The sequence below is a fragment of the Euprymna scolopes genome, chromosome 46, assembly GCF_053919585.1.
Source record: "Euprymna scolopes isolate OS-2025 chromosome 46, ASM5391958v1, whole genome shotgun sequence".
Classification (NCBI taxonomy): domain Eukaryota; kingdom Metazoa; phylum Mollusca; class Cephalopoda; order Sepiida; family Sepiolidae; genus Euprymna; species Euprymna scolopes.
In genome coordinates this window covers 102,528,802-102,551,227 of record NC_136527.1, presented here as the reverse complement: position 1 = coordinate 102,551,227, position 22,426 = coordinate 102,528,802, and the positions used below count along the sequence as shown (strand labels likewise).

Below are 22,426 nucleotides of genomic sequence, written 5' to 3'. Positions count from 1 at the left end.
TGATAAAGCAAAACACAATTACAAATGTGTATGAAAAAAATAAAAATAAAAAAATAAAAAAAATCAACCAAGCAATGGATCATGATTTTCTGGTGTTTGATGGAATGTGAGTAGGCATACAGCCTGGATAATTTTCCAAGGTAAGTGATGATATTCATTATTATTGTCTTTTTGGATTAGTTCAGATATATCTCATAACTATAATTGTTTTATGTATATATTTATATGTCTAGATGTTATGTGTGCTATTTGCATGTTCCCTTTAGAAAAGAAAATCTACAAGTGTATTCTGATGTAAAATTAACCAGTAAAACCAATGCTTGTGTTTCTGATACACCAACTATTTCTTATTAGCATATAAGTTGAATCATGAAATTTATCTCCCTTGCCTGTCTCTCTTTATACCTCTGTATTTATCTAGATCTGTCTATCTCTCTCTTCTTATTCTTTATCCCTATTAGCCGTCTTGCCAACCCCTATGTGCGAACTTATAAATTTAAACATGTCTAGATTGATAAGCTTCTCATTTACCGGTACCTAACTCCCGTTTTGAAGTTAGAAGTTTTAACTTAAATACACGTTGATGTGTCAAGGTAACAGCAGGCATCGATCGGGCACTTCCAGACGCCAACCTACACGGTGCAGAGAAAGAACAGAAAAGAAACTAAGTCCCGATGTGCCTAGCAGATCAGAAGGCATTTTGCTACGCCTACATGCACCCAACATGGAAGTAGGCGTCGATCGGGCACTTCCAGACACTTACTTACACTGTTTTGATCTTGGAAATTTTCAATTGAATACACGTTGACTTGATTTGGTCTATAGGATTCTCATTTACCTATACCTACGTCCCCCCTTGTTTGGACTTAGAAATTTTCAATTGAATACACGTTGAGATGACTTGGTCTATAGGACTCTCATTTACCTATACCAACGTCCCCTCTTGTTTGGACTTAGAAATTTTCAATTGAATACACGTTGACTTGCATTGGTCTATAGGATTCTCATTTACCTATACCTTCGTCCCCTCTTGTTTGGACTTAGAAATTTTCAATTGAATACACGTTGATTTGACTTGGTCTATAGGATTCTCATTTACCTATACCTACGTCCCCCCTTGTTTGGACTTAGAAATTTTCAATTGAATACACGTTGAGATGACTTGGTCTATAGGACTCTCATTTACCTATACCAACGTCCCCTCTTGTTTGGACTTAGAAATTTTCAATTGAATACACGTTGACTTGACTTGGTCTATAGGATTCTCATTTACCTATACCTTCGTCCCCTCTTGTTTGGACTTAGAAATTTTCAATTGAATACACGTTGAGATGACTTGGTCTATAGGATTCTCATTTACCTATACCTACGTCCCTATTGTTTGGACTTAGAAATTTTCAATTGAATACACGTTGAGATTACTTGGTCTATAGGATTCTCATTTACCTATACCTACGTCCCCTCTTGTTTGGACTTAGAAATTTTCAATTGAATACACGTTGAGATGACTTGGTCTATAGGATTCTCATTTACCTATACCTACGTCCCCTCTTGTTTGGACTTAGAAATTTTCAATTAAATACACGTTGAGATGACTTGGTCTATAGGATTCTCATTTACCTATACCAACGTCCCATCTTGTTTGGACTTAGAAATTTTCAATTGAATACACGTTGACTTGACTTGGTCTATAGGATTCTCATTTACCTATACCTACGTCCCCTCTTGTTTGGACTTAGAAATTTTCAATTGAATTCACGTTGAGATGACTTGGTCTATAGGATTCTCATTTACCTATACCTACGTCCCCTCTTGTTTGGACTTAGAAATTTTCAATTGAATTCACGTTGAGATGACTTGGTCTATAGGATTCTCATTTACCTATACCTACGTCCCCTCTTGTTTGGACTTAGAAATTTTCAATTGAATACACGTTGAGATGACTTGGTCTATAGGATTCTCATTTACCTATACCTACGTCCCCTCTTGTTTGGACTTAGAAATTTTCAATTGAATACACGTTGAGATGACTTGGTCTATAGGATTCTCATTTACCTATACCAACGTCCCCTCTTGTTTGGACTTAGAAATTTTCAATTGAATACAACCTGAATGACTTGGTCTATAGGATTCTCATTTACCTATACCAACGTCCCATCTTGTTTGGACTTAGAAATTTTCAATTGAATACAACCTGAATGACTTGGTCTATAAGATTCTCATTTACCTATACCTACGTCCCCTCTTGTTTGGACTTAGAAATTTTCAATTGAATACAACCTGAATGACTTGGTCTATAGGATTCTCATTTACCTATACCTACGTCCCCTCTTGTTTGGACTTAGAAATTTTTAATTGAATTCACGTTGAGATGACTTGGTCTATAGGATTCTCATTTACCTATACCTACGTCCCCTCTTGTTTGGACTTAGAAATTTTCAATTGAATACACGTTGAGATGACTTGGTCTAAAGGATTCTCATTTACCTATACCTACGTCCCCTCTTGTTTGGACTTAGAAATTTTCAATTGAATTCACGTTGAGATGACTTGGTCTATAGGATTCTCATCTACCTATACCTACGTCCCCTCTTGTTTGGACTTAGAAATTTTCAATTGAATTCACGTTGAGATGACTTGGTCTATAGGATTCTCATCTACCTATACCAACGTCCCCTCTTGTTTGGACTTAGAAATTTTCAATTGAATACAACCTGAATGACTTGGTCTATAGGATTCTCATTTACCTATACCTACGTCCCCTCTTGTTTGGACTTAGAAATTTTCAATTGAATACAACCTGAATGACTTGGTCTATAGGATTCTCATTTACCTATACCAACGTCACATCTTGTTTGGACTTAGAAATTTTCAATTGAATACAACCTGAATGACTTGGTCTATAAGATTCTCATTTACCTATACCTACGTCCCCTCTTGTTTGGACTTAGAAATTTTCAATTGAATACAATCTGAGATCCCTTGGTCTATAGGATTCTCATCTTCCTATACCTACGTCCCTTCTTGTTTGGACTTAGAAATTTTCAATTGAATACACGCTGAAATGACTTGGTCTATAGGATTCTCATCTTCCTATACCAACGTCCCTTCTTGTTTGGACTTAGAAATTTTCAATTGAATACACGCTGAAATGACTTGGTCTACAGGCTTCTCATCTTCCTATACCTACGTCCCTTCTTGTTTGGACTTAGAAATTTTCATTTGAATACAATCTGAGATGACTTGGTCTACAGGCTTCTCATCTACCTATACCAACGTCCCTTCTTGTTTTGACTTTGAAATTTTCAATTGAATACACGCTGAGATGACTTGGTCTATAGGATTCTCATCTTCCTATACCTACGTCCCTTCTTGTTTGGACTTAGAAATTTTCATTTGAATACCATCTGAGATGCCTTGGTCTATAGGATTCTCATCTACCTATACCTACATCCCCTCTTGTTTGGACTTAGAAATTTTCAATTGAATACAATCTGAGATGACTTGGTCTACAGGCTTCTCATCTTCCTATACCTACGTCCCTTCTTGTTTTGACTTTGAAATTTTCAATTGAATACACGCTGAGATGACTTGGTCTATAGGATTCTCATCTTCCTATACCTACGTCCCCTCTTGTTTGGACTTAGAAATTTTCAATTGAATACACGTTGAGATGACTTGGTCTATAGGATTCTCATTTACCTATACCTACGTCCCCTCTTGTTTGGACTTAGAAATTTTCAATTGAATACACGTTGAGATGACTTGGTCTATAGGATTCTCATTTACCTATACCTACGTCCCCTCTTGTTTGGACTTAGAAATTTTCAATTGAATACACGTTGAGATGACTTGGTCTATAGGATTCTCATTTACCTATACCTACGTCCCCTCTTGTTTGGACTTAGAAATTTTCAATTGAATACAACCTGAATGACTTGGTCTATAGGATTCTCATTTACCTATACCAACGTCACATCTTGTTTGGACTTAGAAATTTTCAATTGAATACAACCTGAATGACTTGGTCTATAGGATTCTCATTTACCTATACCTACGTCCCCTCTTGTTTGGACTTAGAAATTTTCAATTGAATACAATCTGAGATCCCTTGGTCTATAGGATTCTCATCTTCCTATACCTACGTCCCTTCTTGTTTGGACTTAGAAATTTTCAATTGAATACACGCTGAAATGACTTGGTCTATAGGATTCTCATCTTCCTATACCAACGTCCCTTCTTGTTTGGACTTAGAAATTTTCAATTGAATACACGCTGAAATGACTTGGTCTACAGGCTTCTCATCTTCCTATACCTACGTCCCTTCTTGTTTGGACTTAGAAATTTTCATTTGAATACAATCTGAGATGACTTGGTCTACAGGCTTCTCATCTACCTATACCAACGTCCCTTCTTGTTTTGACTTTGAAATTTTCAATTGAATACACGCTGAGATGACTTGGTCTATAGGATTCTCATCTTCCTATACCTACATCCCCTCTTGTTTGGACTTAGAAATTTTCAATTGAATACAATCTGATATGACTTGGTCTACAGGCTTCTCATCTTCCTATACCTACGTCCCTTCTTGTTTTGACTTTGAAATTTTCAATTGAATACACGCTGAGATAACTTGGTCTATAGGATTCTCATCTTCCTATACCTACGTCCCCTCTTGTTTGGACTTAGAAATTTTCAATTGAATACACGCTGAGATGACTTGGTCTATAGGATTCTCATCTACCTATACCTACATCCCCTCTTGTTTGGACTTAGAAATTTTCAATTGAATACACGCTGAGATGACTTGGTCTATAGGATTCTCATCTTCCTATACCTACATCCCCTCTCGTTTGGACTTATAAATTTTCATTTGAATACAAACTGAGATCCCTTGGTCTATAGGATTCTCATCTACCTATACCTACATCCCCTCTTGTTTGGACTTAGAAATTTTCATTTGAATACAATCTGAGATCCCTTGGTCTCTGTATTCTCATCTACCTATACCTATGTCCCCTCTTGTTTGGACTTTGAAATTTTCATTTGAATACAATCTGAGATCCCTTAGTCTCTGTATTCTCATCTACCTATACCTACATCCCCTCTTGTTTGGACTTAGAAATTTTCAATTGAATACAATCTGAGATCCCTTGGTCTATAGGATTCTCATCTTCCTATACCTTCGTCCCTTCTTGTTTGGACTTAGAAATTTTCAATTGAATACACGCTGAGATGACTTGGTCTATAGGATTCTCATCTTCCTATACCAACGTCCCTTCTTGTTTGGACTTAGAAATTTTCAATTGAATACACGCTGAAATGACTTGGTCTACAGGCTTCTCATCTTCCTATACCTACGTCCCCTCTTGTTTGGACTTAGAAATTTTCAATTGAATACACGTTGAGATGACTGGGTCTAAAGGATTCTCATTTACCTATACCTACGTCCCCTCTTGTTTGGACTTAGAAATTTTCAATTGAATTCACGTTGAGATGACTTGGTCTATAGGATTCTCATCTACCTATACCTACGTCCCCTCTTGTTTGGACTTAGAAATTTTCAATTTAATACAACCTGAATGACTTGGTCTATAGGATTCTCATTTACCTATACCAACGTCCCATCTTGTTTGGACTTAGAAATTTTCAATTGAATACAACCTGAATGACTTGGTCTATAGGATTCTCATTTACCTATACCTACGTCCCCTCTTGTTTGGACTTAGAAATTTTCAATTGAATACACGCAGAGATGACTTGGTCTATAGGATTCTCATTTACCTATACCTACGTCCCCTCTTGTTTGGACTTAGAAATTTTCAATTGAATACACGTTGAGATGACTTGGTCTATAGGATTCTCATTTACCTATACCTACGTCCCCTCTTGTTTGGACTTAGAAATTTTCAATTGAATACAACCTGAATGACTTGGTCTATAGGATTCTCATTTACCTATACCAACGTCACATCTTGTTTGGACTTAGAAATTTTCAATTGAATACAACCTGAATGACTTGGTCTATAAGATTCTCATTTACCTATACCTACATCCCCTCTTGTTTGGACTTAGAAATTTTCAATTGAATACAATCTGAGATCCCTTGGTCTATAGGATTCTAATCTTCCTATACCTACGTCCCTTCTTGTTTGGACTTAGAAATTTTCAATTGAATACACGCTGAAATGACTTGGTCTATAGGATTCTCATCTTCCTATACCAACGTCCCTTCTTGTTTGGACTTAGAAATTTTCAATTGAATACACGCTGAAATGACTTGGTCTACAGGCTTCTCATCTTCCTATACCTACGTCCCTTCTTGTTTGGACTTAGAAATTTTCATTTGAATACAATCTGAGATGACTTGGTCTACAGGCTTCTCATCTACCTATACCAACGTCCCTTCTTGTTTTGACTTTGAAATTTTCAATTGAATACACGCTGAGATGACTTGGTCTATAGGATTCTCATCTTCCTATACCTACGTCCCTTCTTGTTTGGACTTAGAAATTTTCATTTGAATACCATCTGAGATGCCTTGGTCTATAGGATTCTCATCTACCTATACCTACATCCCCTCTTGTTTGGACTTAGAAATTTTCAATTGAATACAATCTGAGATGACTTGGTCTACAGGCTTCTCATCTTCCTATACCTACGTCCCTTCTTGTTTTGACTTTGAAATTTTCAATTGAATACACGCTGAGATGACTTGGTCTATAGGATTCTCATTTACCTATACCTACGTCCCCTCTTGTTTGGACTTAGAAATTTTCAATTGAATACAACCTGAATGACTTGGTCTATAGGATTCTCATTTACCTATACCAACGTCACATCTTGTTTGGACTTAGAAATTTTCAATTGAATACAACCTGAATGACTTGGTCTATAGGATTCTCATTTACCTATACCTACGTCCCCTCTTGTTTGGACTTAGAAATTTTCAATTGAATACAATCTGAGATCCCTTGGTCTATAGGATTCTCATCTTCCTATACCTACGTCCCTTCTTGTTTGGACTTAGAAATTTTCAATTGAATACACGCTGAAATGACTTGGTCTATAGGATTCTCATCTTCCTATACCAACGTCCCTTCTTGTTTGGACTTAGAAATTTTCAATTGAATACACGCTGAAATGACTTGGTCTACAGGCTTCTCATCTTCCTATACCTACGTCCCTTCTTGTTTGGACTTAGAAATTTTCATTTGAATACAATCTGAGATGACTTGGTCTACAGGCTTCTCATCTACCTATACCAACGTCCCTTCTTGTTTTGACTTTGAAATTTTCAATTGAATACACGCTGAGATGACTTGGTCTATAGGATTCTCATCTTCCTATACCTACGTCCCTTCTTGTTTGGACTTAGAAATTTTCATTTGAATACCATCTGAGATGCCTTGGTCTATAGGATTCTCATCTTCCTATACCTACATCCCCTCTTGTTTGGACTTAGAAATTTTCAATTGAATACAATCTGATATGACTTGGTCTACAGGCTTCTCATCTTCCTATACCTACGTCCCTTCTTGTTTTGACTTTGAAATTTTCAATTGAATACACGCTGAGATAACTTGGTCTATAGGATTCTCATCTTCCTATACCTACGTCCCCTCTTGTTTGGACTTAGAAATTTTCAATTGAATACACGCTGAGATGACTTGGTCTATAGGATTCTCATCTACCTATACCTACATCCCCTCTTGTTTGGACTTAGAAATTTTCAATTGAATACACGCTGAGATGACTTGGTCTATAGGATTCTCATCTTCCTATACCTACATCCCCTCTCGTTTGGACTTATAAATTTTCATTTGAATACAAACTGAGATCCCTTGGTCTATAGGATTCTCATCTACCTATACCTACATCCCCTCTTGTTTGGACTTAGAAATTTTCATTTGAATACAATCTGAGATCCCTTGGTCTCTGTATTCTCATCTACCTATACCTATGTCCCCTCTTGTTTGGACTTTGAAATTTTCATTTGAATACAATCTGAGATCCCTTAGTCTCTGTATTCTCATCTACCTATACCTACATCCCCTCTTGTTTGGACTTAGAAATTTTCAATTGAATACAATCTGAGATCCCTTGGTCTATAGGATTCTCATCTTCCTATACCTTCGTCCCTTCTTGTTTGGACTTAGAAATTTTCAATTGAATACACGCTGAGATGACTTGGTCTATAGGATTCTCATCTACCTATACCTACGTCCCCTCTTGTTTGGACTTAGAAATTTTCAATTTAATACAACCTGAATGACTTGGTCTATAGGATTCTCATTTACCTATACCAACGTCCCTTCTTGTTTGGACTTAGAAATTTTCAATTGAATACAACCTGAATGACTTGGTCTACAGGCTTCTCATCTTCCTATACCTACGTCCCTTCTTGTTTTGACTTTGAAATTTTCAATTGAATACACGCTGAGATGACTTGGTCTATAGGATTCTCATCTTCCTATACCTACGTCCCCTCTTGTTTGGACTTAGAAATTTTCAATTGAATACACGTTGAGATGACTTGGTCTATAGGATTCTCATTTACCTATACCTACGTCCCCTCTTGTTTGGACTTAGAAATTTTCAATTGAATACACGTTGAGATGACTTGGTCTATAGGATTCTCATTTACCTATACCTACGTCCCCTCTTGTTTGGACTTAGAAATTTTCAATTGAATACACGTTGAGATGACTTGGTCTATAGGATTCTCATTTACCTATACCTACGTCCCCTCTTGTTTGGACTTAGAAATTTTCAATTGAATACACGTTGAGATGACTTGGTCTATAGGATTCTCATTTACCTATACCTACGTCCCCTCTTGTTTGGACTTAGAAATTTTCAATTGAATACAACCTGAATGACTTGGTCTATAGGATTCTCATTTACCTATACCAACGTCACATCTTGTTTGGACTTAGAAATTTTCAATTGAATACAACCTGAATGACTTGGTCTATAGGATTCTCATTTACCTATACCAACGTCCCCTCTTGTTTGGACTTAGAAATTTTCAATTGAATACAATCTGAGATCCCTTGGTCTATAGGATTCTCATCTTCCTATACCTACGTCCCTTCTTGTTTGGACTTAGAAATTTTCAATTGAATACACGCTGAAATGACTTGGTCTATAGGATTCTCATCTTCCTATACCAACGTCCCTTCTTGTTTGGACTTAGAAATTTTCAATTGAATACACGCTGAAATGACTTGGTCTACAGGCTTCTCATCTTCCTATACCTACGTCCCTTCTTGTTTGGACTTAGAAATTTTCATTTGAATACAATCTGAGATGACTTGGTCTACAGGCTTCTCATCTACCTATACCAACGTCCCTTCTTGTTTTGACTTTGAAATTTTCAATTGAATACACGCTGAGATGACTTGGTCTATAGGATTCTCATCTTCCTATACCTACGTCCCTTCTTGTTTGGACTTAGAAATTTTCATTTGAATACCATCTGAGATGCCTTGGTCTATAGGATTCTCATCTTCCTATACCTACATCCCCTCTTGTTTGGACTTAGAAATTTTCAATTGAATACAATCTGATATGACTTGGTCTACAGGCTTCTCATCTTCCTATACCTACGTCCCTTCTTGTTTTGACTTTGAAATTTTCAATTGAATACACGCTGAGATAACTTGGTCTATAGGATTCTCATCTTCCTATACCTACGTCCCCTCTTGTTTGGACTTAGAAATTTTCAATTGAATACAATCTGAGATCCCTTGGTCTCTGTATTCTCATCTACCTATACCTATGTCCCCTCTTGTTTGGACTTTGAAATTTTCATTTGAATACAATCTGAGATCCCTTAGTCTCTGTATTCTCATCTACCTATACCTACATCCCCTCTTGTTTGGACTTAGAAATTTTCAATTGAATACAATCTGAGATCCCTTGGTCTATAGGATTCTCATCTTCCTATACCTTCGTCCCTTCTTGTTTGGACTTAGAAATTTTCAATTGAATACACGCTGAGATGACTTGGTCTATAGGATTCTCATCTACCTATACCTACGTCCCCTCTTGTTTGGACTTAGAAATTTTCAATTTAATACAACCTGAATGACTTGGTCTATAGGATTCTCATTTACCTATACCTACATCCCCTCTTGTTTGGACTTAGAAATTTTCAATTGAATACAATCTGATATGACTTGGTCTACAGGCTTCTCATCTTCCTATACCTACGTCCCTTCTTGTTTTGACTTTGAAATTTTCAATTGAATACACGCTGAGATGACTTGGTCTATAGGATTCTCATCTTCCTATACCTACGTCCCCTCTTGTTTGGACTTAGAAATTTTCAATTGAATACACGTTGAGATGACTTGGTCTATAGGATTCTCATTTACCTATACCTACGTCCCCTCTTGTTTGGACTTAGAAATTTTCAATTGAATACACGTTGAGATGACTTGGTCTATAGGATTCTCATTTACCTATACCTACGTCCCCTCTTGTTTGGACTTAGAAATTTTCAATTGAATACACGTTGAGATGACTTGGTCTATAGGATTCTCATTTACCTATACCTACGTCCCCTCTTGTTTGGACTTAGAAATTTTCAATTGAATACACGTTGAGATGACTTGGTCTATAGGATTCTCATTTACCTATACCTACGTCCCCTCTTGTTTGGACTTAGAAATTTTCAATTGAATACAACCTGAATGACTTGGTCTATAGGATTCTCATTTACCTATACCAACGTCACATCTTGTTTGGACTTAGAAATTTTCAATTGAATACAACCTGAATGACTTGGTCTATAGGATTCTCATTTACCTATACCAACGTCCCCTCTTGTTTGGACTTAGAAATTTTCAATTGAATACAATCTGAGATCCCTTGGTCTATAGGATTCTCATCTTCCTATACCTACGTCCCTTCTTGTTTGGACTTAGAAATTTTCAATTGAATACACGCTGAAATGACTTGGTCTATAGGATTCTCATCTTCCTATACCAACGTCCCTTCTTGTTTGGACTTAGAAATTTTCAATTGAATACACGCTGAAATGACTTGGTCTACAGGCTTCTCATCTTCCTATACCTACGTCCCTTCTTGTTTGGACTTAGAAATTTTCATTTGAATACAATCTGAGATGACTTGGTCTACAGGCTTCTCATCTACCTATACCAACGTCCCTTCTTGTTTTGACTTTGAAATTTTCAATTGAATACACGCTGAGATGACTTGGTCTATAGGATTCTCATCTTCCTATACCTACGTCCCTTCTTGTTTGGACTTAGAAATTTTCATTTGAATACCATCTGAGATGCCTTGGTCTATAGAATTCTCATCTACCTATACCTACATCCCCTCTTGTTTGGACTTAGAAATTTTCAATTGAATACAATCTGATATGACTTGGTCTACAGGCTTCTCATCTTCCTATACCTACGTCCCTTCTTGTTTTGACTTTGAAATTTTCAATTGAATACACGCTGAGATAACTTGGTCTATAGGATTCTCATCTTCCTATACCTACGTCCCCTCTTGTTTGGACTTAGAAATTTTCAATTGAATACACGCTGAGATGACTTGGTCTATAGGATTCTCATCTACCTATACCTACATCCCCTCTTGTTTGGACTTAGAAATTTTCAATTGAATACACGCTGAGATGACTTGGTCTATAGGATTCTCATCTTCCTATACCTACATCCCCTCTCGTTTGGACTTATAAATTTTCATTTGAATACAAACTGAGATCCCTTGGTCTATAGGATTCTCATCTACCTATACCTACATCCCCTCTTGTTTGGACTTAGAAATTTTCATTTGAATACAATCTGAGATCCCTTGGTCTCTGTATTCTCATCTACCTATACCTATGTCCCCTCTTGTTTGGACTTTGAAATTTTCAATTGAATACAATCTGAGATCCCTTGGTCTACAGGCTTCTCATCTACCTACGTCCCTTCTTGTTTTGACTTTGAAATTTTCAATTGAATACAATCTGAGATGCCTTGGTCTATAGGATTCTCATCTACCTATACCTATCCCCTCTTGTGTGGACTTAGATGTGAAACTCTCTTTTTTACTCTACAAGAGGGAGTGGCTAGTGGTAGATGCACCAGCTCAGATGTGGCAACAATACTCCATGCATGAGTGAATAGTTGCTTTGGAGAGATACACGATTGTCTCAGGTGTGAGTAGTTTTCTAACACGATAGAGGGAACTCGCCTCCCCCGCCATTATGAAAAAAAATGTCATGAATCACAGGAAGATAACTCAGCAATAATTCATTGCGACTAAATTTGTTATAGTGTTGACAAATTCCCATTAAGCGTGGTCCTGGCTATGACCTTAAACGGAATCTGATGGTGAGGCCCCAGCTTGGGGTTTTTTTGAGTTTCGAGCCACCCTTTAATTGCCATTCCTCCCAGGTCCGCTCTGACCCGGAGTGGTAGTACCTGTTAGGGTCCCAACTATGGGTTAAATAGAAACCAACTTGAAAAAAAAAACAAATATATTCTATTAAGAAATTGTTCTTCAAAATCACTGGATTCAGCATTAAATAACCTGAAAAGGGTTGATATGCCGTAAAACAAAAACTAACCTATTAAGTGCTTAAAAATAATTTTTTTTTATAAAACTGAAACCACTTCATCAATTTATGTGATTTTTGGAATATGACATTTTTGTTTCATGACTGGTAGATACATCAGATTTTTTTATTAAATTGGTTGAATTCTAAATCCAAACTTTTTTTTTCCAAACAAGACATATTACCACTTGAATGTAAAAGATAACTATTTTTTTATGATTAAAAAAAAACGAAAAGAAAAATAAATAAAACAAACAAAACCAGTTTTTTTGATCGATTTTTTAAATTTAATTTTATTTTATTTTACACTGCAAAAGCTGTTCAAAATTTAGCATCTTTTTGGGGTATTTTTTATTTTAATTCAATTCTTAAATTATTTTTTCCCCTCTTCAAGATTCTTTTTTTTTCCTGGATGTGAGGATCTCATATTTTAAAAGACAAAAATTCTTTGTAATTAATTAAATTTTTTTTTTTTTAGCTTAAATAGCCTGGCAAGGGTTAAGGAGAGGGAGGAAAAAAGTCTTTATTCATAACATCATTTAAAATTTAAATAAAAAAAGGGAAAAAAGCGCTCTTTTATCTCCAAGAGTTGCCTCCCTTGTTCTTTAAAAAAAAGTGTGTGTGAATCTGGTTATTTCATACTCTAACCCCCCCCCCATCTCTCCCTAAAAGTAAAGGTGATAACTATATGCTCTGGCATCTAAGAGAATTTATTTACCTGTAGACATTATTACATATTTCCGTCTCCCATCATAATTAGCATAAATTCTAAAAAAAATTACGAAAAATGATCTTGTAGAAGATGTGCTAGATGCATGTTAAGCAAAAATAAATAATTCACAATTGCGTTCATATATTCATTGTTTAAAAATAGCAAACCCTTAATTTAAGTCAAGAGAGATAAATCAGTTTGTCAAACTGAATTGGTTGCACAACTCTTCTACATTAAAACATACGATAGAACTCAATAATTTGATAAATAATGTTTTTTTGTTTGTAATTATTTTTCTACTGAATCATTTTTGGCGGGAATGTATACTAATGATTTCACTTGAAATGAGTTGATTTAAAAGTTCACCAATCTGCACAAGCACCTAAGAGTGTAAGCTGACAATAAGTTTTAGATAAGAAGAGGCATTGCGTGAGATTGTTTCTACCTGGAATAAATATATATATATATATATATATATATATATATATATAGTCATCTACATGCAGTACTGTTTCACTGTATCACAGCCCACCAGTGTGGCTAGACTAGCAGCTAAATAAAGAATAATAAAAACTTTATATATTTCTGTGGAGATGTTTTTTCAGTTATATTTCACCTTTTATTTATATCAATCCTTTAATTCTTAAAGCTCAATGTAACTACAGAGCATACGACAAATAAATGACAAAGGCCTATATTTCAAATTTCAAGTTGTCCATAAATAAATTGTAAGATGGTCAACATCGTGAAATTTGGCATATAGGCCTTTGTCATTTATTTGTCATATGCTCTGTAGTTACATTGAGCTTAAAAAATTAATGGATAATATATGTATATTTAAAGAATTTTGTAAGTTTTATCTTTGAATATTTCTAAACTTGTATAGAAGAAGAAATACAATTGGGTTGTCGTAGGTGAAGGTTTGGAAGGCAGAACATTCCCTCTTTCACTTCTTCTTCAAATATTTTGACGTATATCTGATGACGTGAGATTCCATGTAAATTATTATCGTATGGCCATACAATGCCGATAAATTTTGTTACGGTTTTAAAATAAATTGTGACTTTTTTTAACTCCCCCTCCCCTTCATTATTTTTTTTTTTTTTTTTACCAATGACAAAAATGGACACTATTTTTGCTTTGAGGTTGATGCGATGCCAGGCCATTATTTGGTATTGTCTTGGACATGCTTGTGAAATTTTATTGATAACTACAAAAAAAAAATGTACTATCAATAATAATTAAAAGAAAATATTGGAGTATTTAAAAAAAAAAATTTTTGAGTATTTTTTTAAAAAAATGAAAGGCCTGTATATATTGTTGTCGGACTATTGGAGATTTCACTTTTCTCGACAAAAACAAAAAAAAACTTTCAAGAATATTTTCCAAGAGGAAAAGAACAGAAAAAAAGCCCAGACACAAACGAAGATGTTGTTAGCCTCGAACCCCCTTTCCCTCCCAACTCCATTCTCTTTACTTTTTTTTGCCTTATTTTGTTTTTATGTATCGTTTATAGAAATCAAATTACACACACACTCAAGTATACACGGGCAGACACGCACACACAGCCAGCCGCAATCTCATCCTGGAAGTCGTCTCGGCTCGTTGGCCTCTCGCTAACTCGGAGAGTTTTTCGAGGGCGATCCATTCTCGTTGCTGCTGCTGCTCCATTTGAACTGCGCCATAATGGGGTCGTCGAGTGACCCCTGGTTGCTCATGCTCTGGAGCTGACCCTTCCGACTGTTGACGTCGCCTCTGAGAAAACGTTCCACTTTGTCGACGCAGGCGTCCTGATAGTCATGGATCCACCTGGAAAAAGATAACGGAGAAAAAAATGAAATCAAAATTGGAAACAAGTTGACCAGATTTTATGAATTTTTGAGATGAGGATTTTTTGGACTAACGTTCTCATCTTGATTGGCATTGTACAACGTTTCAGTTTATGCAAGATGAGATTTAAAAAAAAAATATTTTACATGGAAATCGCCATTTGTCAAGGCCCAGAAGCAACTCGGGGATAAGGGTTATTGTGTGTACAGTAATCAATGGGGTTGTGTTGTAGTATTGGTTTTTATCAAGGCCCAGAGGCCACTTGAGGATATGGGTTAATGTGAAAGATCCTTCTTAAGCAGCCCCTAGGAATCTTTCAAACCATTTCAGTTGGTGTTGATAAATGGTCTACATTTTTAATGAGTGTATATATATATATATATATATATATATATATATCTAATTGTCTGTCAGACACTTAAAGTCCATGAGCCCAAAAATGACTTCCATCACCACAGGACCATTTTAATAGACAAATGCCTGTATCTATACACAGATGATGTTACAGAGTCTTAGCTTTGTATGACAGCTAAGTCTCTCTCTTGGTTCAAAATGTTGAGATCCAGAAACAAGTTAAACTGCAGACCAGCTTAATGCGAGTACTGGTCTCCTGCTTTATGGTTTTTTAAATCAGAGATTTGCTTCTCCTAGAAAGCTTGCCTTCACCACGGCTTACAGGGCCCTCTCAACCCCAACACACACATACATACACACAAACACACACCGTGCTAGTTGGCCGTTGACCCCCAAAAAGGGTTCATTCGCTCTTTGGAAGGTCTTGTTTTTAATCCTTCAGGGAGACTAGCCACTCTATACACATACATACATACATACCGGACATAAGAACAACTCACCTGACTCCATTAAAGAAGGTAATTGAACGGATGTCTTCCGGAAGTTTTTCACTGGGAGGCCAGTCAAAATTATCCATTATTGGAATTATATTGCATTTATGCTCTAGAGCTGCTGCAATTTCCTGTTTTGATGAAAAAAAGAAAATTATTATATACAATTAGAGTTTGTGCTAAATGAAACAGATTTACATTTAGAGAACACTAGCAGGGGTACCCGGTGTTGCCCGACCCATAAGAAACGTTGATGCGTTGGAACACATCTAATAAAAGAACAAATTGTGTATGCTTTCAGCGTCCTAAATTCACGTACAGCAAATATTCATAAAATCATTAATTTGGATTTCAAAAGTTTTAGCGAGACGTGCAAAAACACACAGAGACGACTTTCCTTTATATAATAGACTAGCCTGAGTGCCCGGGTGTTTGGAGGTGTGTGCTAAGTAAAAACAGAACACAAAAAGTGGTAGTAGGCAGGTAGGCGTGAACCCGTACCATGAAGGAGGAAAAGAGCGTGAAAAAAAATGCTGTTGCGTCCATCGTAAACCAGAAGTGGCAAAGCTTTAAATTAAGGCTAGTCAATTGAAAAGTGATGACTTTCGAAAATATCCGAAAAAAAAAAAATCTGCTAAATAGACATACACAGAAAATTTTGGACAAATATGGTAAAATAGTCCCAAAAATGGAGTGTTTTTATTAGCCCTAAAAGAGCCCCTGGGGCACACCCAAGAGTTATTGCGAAGTATAGACAAACAAAATTATATAGAAATCAGTTAGTCACAACTTTTCAGAAAGTTTTATAAAATCCAAGGCATCATTTTTTTTTATAAGCACAAAAGTGTAAGAAAGGCACCCCTAGGGGGACAACTGGAGTTTTCCCGAAAAATTCGTTTTGTTACTTTTTTTTTTTAACTCATATCATGTTTAATGTTTGTGCAAAATTTCAAAAAATTCCAAGGCGTATTTAATGAGAAAAATGTGGATGGACGAACGAAACGACGGATAAAGGTGAATTTTCTGCATATGTCTATTTAGCAGTTTTGCATGGTGTTGAACTAAAATTTACATATGTTAAGGCCTTGGGGAGTGGGGCAAAATGATGGACTTGTCATTTCTTTTTTTTTTTTGCATGATGCAGAACTCAAATTTACATATGTTAAAGCCTAAAACTGCACCGTTTGATCATTTTCACCAGGATTTGACGTCCCCTGGGGACTTTTGGGGCTAAATCGGGGGGGGGGGAGAATTCTGAACTTAGTCATTTTTTTTATGCCTCGTTCACTGTGCACTCACGGGGGACCACGCATGCTTCACTTGTTTTTTTTTGTTTGTTTTTTTCTTAATGCACAATCCTCTGAAAAAATATTTTGAGCAACAATTGCTAATAATAATTTCGTGAATATCTAATCATTCCCTTCCCCCAAATAATAATAACAACCATAACAAACAACAAAAAAAAAAACTGCGCAAACGTTGTCTTACCTTGTGTACCCAATCTTTGCGATCATTATCATCAACGCAACGGTCCAGTGCCTGCGGTGTGAGAACCAAAATAAAGTTTCGTGCCTTCTGCACGCTCTTCAGTAAGCCGACATCAAACTTGCCCGCACGCAACCGCTCAATGTCAAGGAATACGGAAAAGCCACGCAACTGGAGATGTACTTTGAGTAAACTACACAAAGATAAAAAGATAAAAAAAATATTTTTATTTTTTTTTACAAAGGAGTCCCTGCTTATCAAGACCCATAGCCCACTCGAGGGTAAGGGTTAATGAGTGTACGATAAGTTAATGGTATTATGTAATCGTCGGGAGAGACAAAGTAATTCAGTTATTGGTTTATCTATCTAATTGTCTATCTATCTAATTGTCTATCTATCCAATTGTCTATCTATCTAATTGTCTATCTACCTACTTATCTATCTATCTAATTGTCTATCTATCCAATTGTCTATCTATCCAATTGTCTATCTATCTAATTGTCTATCTATCTAATTGTCTATCTATCTAATTGTCTATCTATCTAATTGTCTATCTATCTAATTGTCTATCTATCCAATTGTCTATCTACCTACTTATCTATCTATCTAATTGTCTATCTATCCAGCAAAGTAAACAATAGATTCGTGGGAAACAAGGAGTGGAGCAAGATGCAGGTGCAGAAAGGTGGAACACATGCATCAAATCTGTTGCCAATGTTGCTGACAAAATCATGGGATCCTTCTACTGCTCCAGCAAATATCTTACTGCTGATGCAATTCTCTACCTGTATAAAAGCCAAGTACGTTCAAGGACGGAGTACTGCTGTCACATCTGGGCAGGAGCTGCTAGAAAGACCTTACTTATCCTGCCTTTTGACAGAGTTCAAAATAGACTTCGTAACCTAGTGGGGAATGCCCTTTTCTCTTTTCTGCAGCCTCTTTCCCACAGAAGAGACGTTGTGAGCCTGTCTCTGCTTTATCCTTATTTTCATTGCAAGTGTTCGTCTGAACTCCGATCTATGGCCCCCCCCCTCACCAAATTTCACGAAAAACGCTCGTCTAGCTGAAAACACTATCAATAATTTCCCCCACTCTTTATCTGTGCCTAAACCATCCATCCATCCGTCTACCTATCTATCCATCCATCCATCCATCTATCTCTCCATCCATCTGTCCAATTGTCTATCCATCTCATCCATATCAGATTTATAAAAACATCGAAGAAGGTGTTTTCATCCGCACATGTTCCAACGAGAAACTGTTCAACCTTGCAAGACTGAAGGCCAAGACCAAAACCAAACTCAGTTGCAAAGGATAGTTGATAGCTTCTCTCAAACAATCAAGAAGATTGGCCTACAAATCAACATAAAGACAGAAATGACTAACACAGTGAAATAACTGTAATTTGTCTAATAAGATTGGCTTCAAATTTTGACATCTGCCATTTGAAGGCTAGTATTCTATAAAAATCATGATTTTTTTTTATTATCTGTTAGTGTTTAGGTAAAAATTGAATTAAAAACAAAATTTGATTTTAAGAGTTACTTCCCCTTGTAGCTTAAAACATTGTAAACTTAATAGAAGGGTTCTTGTTATATTCGCATGAACAAAATGTGTTTATCTGTAAATGTTCTTATTCACTTGCCTTGCCTCCCCACGAGGGCAAAGTTAGCCACAAGGTTGGTTTTTAATGTGGCGAAAATCCAACTCCACAAAAAATGGGGCACTCTGGATAGAAACAAAAATAAAATTTGCCTCAGTCTAGAAGGCTTTCTCTCCTCCACGGACCGAGGACAGAAAAAATCGTTAAACATTTTGTACATTTATCTTTTTTTTTTCGATTTAATAAAGCACGTAATAATGGACGAAAAGGAGTGTGACAGTGTACCTTGCTAACTGAGAACCATTTGATCGTCTGTAGCTGATAAAAACATCTATTTTTTTTATTCGTCGTGCGTCACCACCACCACTGCCGTTATCATCCATCAGGGAACACATGCCGCCCTGTGGGAAGGCTAGCACTGCGGAAGAGAAATGACGCATTTATAAAAAAAAAGGAAATTTTGGAAGGTTTATGACAAGATTTTTAAAAAGAAAAAGAAATTATTGGCCAAGTGTAAATTCCATACATCATCACATTGCAAACACATACCTGATAGACATTTTTCTTTTATCGCTTAAAATTGTTAAGGTGCCAAAAAAAAAAAAAGGGTCAAAATTGGAAAAAAAAATCGTTAAACATTTTGTACATTCATTTTTGCAAGTCATCATCTACCCTTGGGAGAAGGATAGACGGCGCCAGTACCTCGTCGTACATACGACGCCTCGCCTTCCCAAATGGTCACCCATCCGGTACTGGCTAGTTGCTTAACTTCTGATGAGAACCGGTGTGTCAACGTGTAACAAAAAACAAAATTTAATGATAGTTTCAAATCAAGATGAGAACAGTAGTCCGATGAATCCAAATAATACAAATTATCAATCCTCATCTCAAAATTTCAGAAACATAGTAGCAACTTGTGTTCAACTAATCACATACAATGTAAAACGAAGCAAAGAATAATACAAACGAGAAGAGTACACCCAGGTAGACACCAGGTGACCTTGCTGCGTATACTAACTCTTTATTTGATCCATAATCTTCCGGCGGTGGATGCTGTTAGAGATGCCGCATTCTCTTTCCAATTCGTCTTCGCTTATAGACGGCAGCACGTTGCGATCGATGCCGCATCGCAACATTTGGTATGTGTAGACGGAAAAGTCCTCGGAGAGTTCCTTGAGCCATTCGTTTAATCTGGAGTTATCGCAAGATGAGTAATCTGCTGTGATCTTTAGTTGCTTTAGTTCTCGGAGGAATCTGGATGAGGAGTAAAAAATTATACATTTATATATATATATATATATATATATATATATATATATATATATATATATATATATATATACTAGAAAAAGTACCCGTCGTTGACTGGGTTCAAAAACAGCCTACAGAAAATGGACTCTGATTTATGAAAGTATGATAGGTTATGAAAAGAAATGGTTGTAAAGAGATAGCTTCGAATTTGGGGGTATCAAAACCAAAGCAAAATATGATGAAAGTAAAAATAAAATAGATAAAACCCATAATTTATTATACCATACCTATATGAATCACAACTCAGAATAGAAAAAAAAATCCCGTCTTGTGCAGCGAACTTTAGCACGGACTCTTTTTCTATTCTGAGTAGTGCTCATTCACTATATCACCTTAAGATCTTGGAGACTATTCACGTTCGACTTAGAAAACCTTCCCTTTGCATACAAAGGGAATGCCTCCTGGGTTTGAAGGTGATTAATCTCTAGGGTATTCGACCATAACGCTGTTTTATTTTAATCGTTTTCCCACGTTTTTTTTTCTCCCCGTAAATTGAATAAAATGCAATTTTAATCGCTTTTTCATTCTTTGTTTTAAAAATTCCCTCGATACAGCTTTGAGAAGCGAGGGTCGAAACCGGTCAGCTGGCTCCCCATTTCTCTTTCTTTCCTCTCCTGTTCCCCCTTTTTAGAGAGAAGATTAAAGGAATATATATATATATATAAGTCTTCCCTTCCTAATTGCAATATATATATATATATATATATATATATATATATATATATATATATATATATAATAGACATATATATATATATATATGTCTTCCCTTCCTAATTGCAATATATATATATATATATATATATATATATATATATAAGAGAAAGAAAATTTAATCTGTAAGTTGAATTTTACAATCAAAATTTATTGTTTGACTATTCAATAAAGTTTGATTGTAAACAATATACAAAGTCCTTATTCCGTGGAGTTTCAAAGAATGCTATTCTTATTATTCTTCTCATCAGAGGACATAACGAAATCAGCAAATTATATTTGTAGCAATGCTAGAATTTGCTAGCTAAGGCATTAAGTGAAACCACAATTTATTGTAGTTATAAATTGCCAAATAAAAAAATTGAAAAAAAAATGTTAGATATGTAAAAAAAACTAATATAAAAACAAACCACGCATAATATTTCAGCTTGAATTAAACTCCTCTAGAGTTGATCCAAAACGCAAAATAGTTCTTTAAATAGAATGTATTCCAGAATAAGTCCAGCGTGACGATGCATATAATCCGATTGGAAAGTTTTAAAAAATCCGATTGGAAAGTTAATATATATAATATATATATATATATAATATAAAGCTGAATGTCTGTGAAGTGTAAGTCATGTTTAGTTTCAGAACAGTTTCAGATGGTTCGTTGTTCTAAACAAGTTTTTAGAGGTGACTGGTTTGCAGTAGACAGAACAGGACAGACGGCTTCACCGTTGTCTCCTCCCCTTCACTGGGAGGGGAGACGCTGACGTGTGTAGAAATAAGACCTAGAAGAGAAACTACACAAGCCAGAGAGTCGCTTTCCATCTTCTGCGAGACATCTGGAAAGTGAAATAAAAACTATAAAACAAATTCATTGTGTTGGAGTGAATTAACCTTCGTCCAAAACAGGTACCGTTTCCCTTCCAAGACGAGATGATTCCAGATGGACTAACATCCAAGACGCGGAAGGTATGTTGAAAAATACATGTACCACACACACACACACACACACACACACACACACACACAACGGCATATGAACAAATAGAACAACTAGACGATCACACACAATGTTAATTCTGATTAGATGATCAAACACACACACACACACTATTACCTTTATTATACAACAGATAGAGGTGTGATGAATGAAAGAAATTTCCACGTTGATTAAGAAAAATGTATAAAATCCTCACCTTTTCCGTGTAATACTTGGAGACATTTTAATACTGTCTTGCAGATCGAATTCTGAAATCATGAGGAGGAGATCGCCGTCGACTCGGCAGTCTTTGAAACGCTCGGCATATTCGCAGAATCCAATCTGGGAAAAAAGCAAAATGAATAAAAATTAAATC

General features: G+C 36.0%; 1 protein-coding gene across 3 annotated transcripts in view; it reads right to left on the bottom strand.

Moving 5' to 3' along the window:
* Positions 1 to 14,557: 14,557 nt before the first annotated feature.
* LOC145271224 (NAD(+) hydrolase sarm1-like) overlaps positions 14,558 to 22,426 on the bottom strand; it is a 266,101-nt gene continuing 258,232 nt past the window's right edge. For all 3 annotated transcript variants that reach the window (XM_080126780.1, XM_080126781.1, XM_080126782.1), the window contains 6 exons: positions 22,268 to 22,392; positions 20,077 to 20,312; positions 19,344 to 19,476; positions 17,459 to 17,648; positions 15,980 to 16,101; positions 14,558 to 15,104 (listed from right to left, as the gene is read on the bottom strand). In XM_080126780.1, the coding sequence (XP_079982906.1) occupies positions 14,912 to 15,104; positions 15,980 to 16,101; positions 17,459 to 17,648; positions 19,344 to 19,476; positions 20,077 to 20,312; positions 22,268 to 22,392 (999 nt within the window). In that variant the 3' untranslated portion in view covers positions 14,558 to 14,911. The remainder of the gene's footprint in view (positions 15,105 to 15,979; positions 16,102 to 17,458; positions 17,649 to 19,343; positions 19,477 to 20,076; positions 20,313 to 22,267; positions 22,393 to 22,426) is intronic.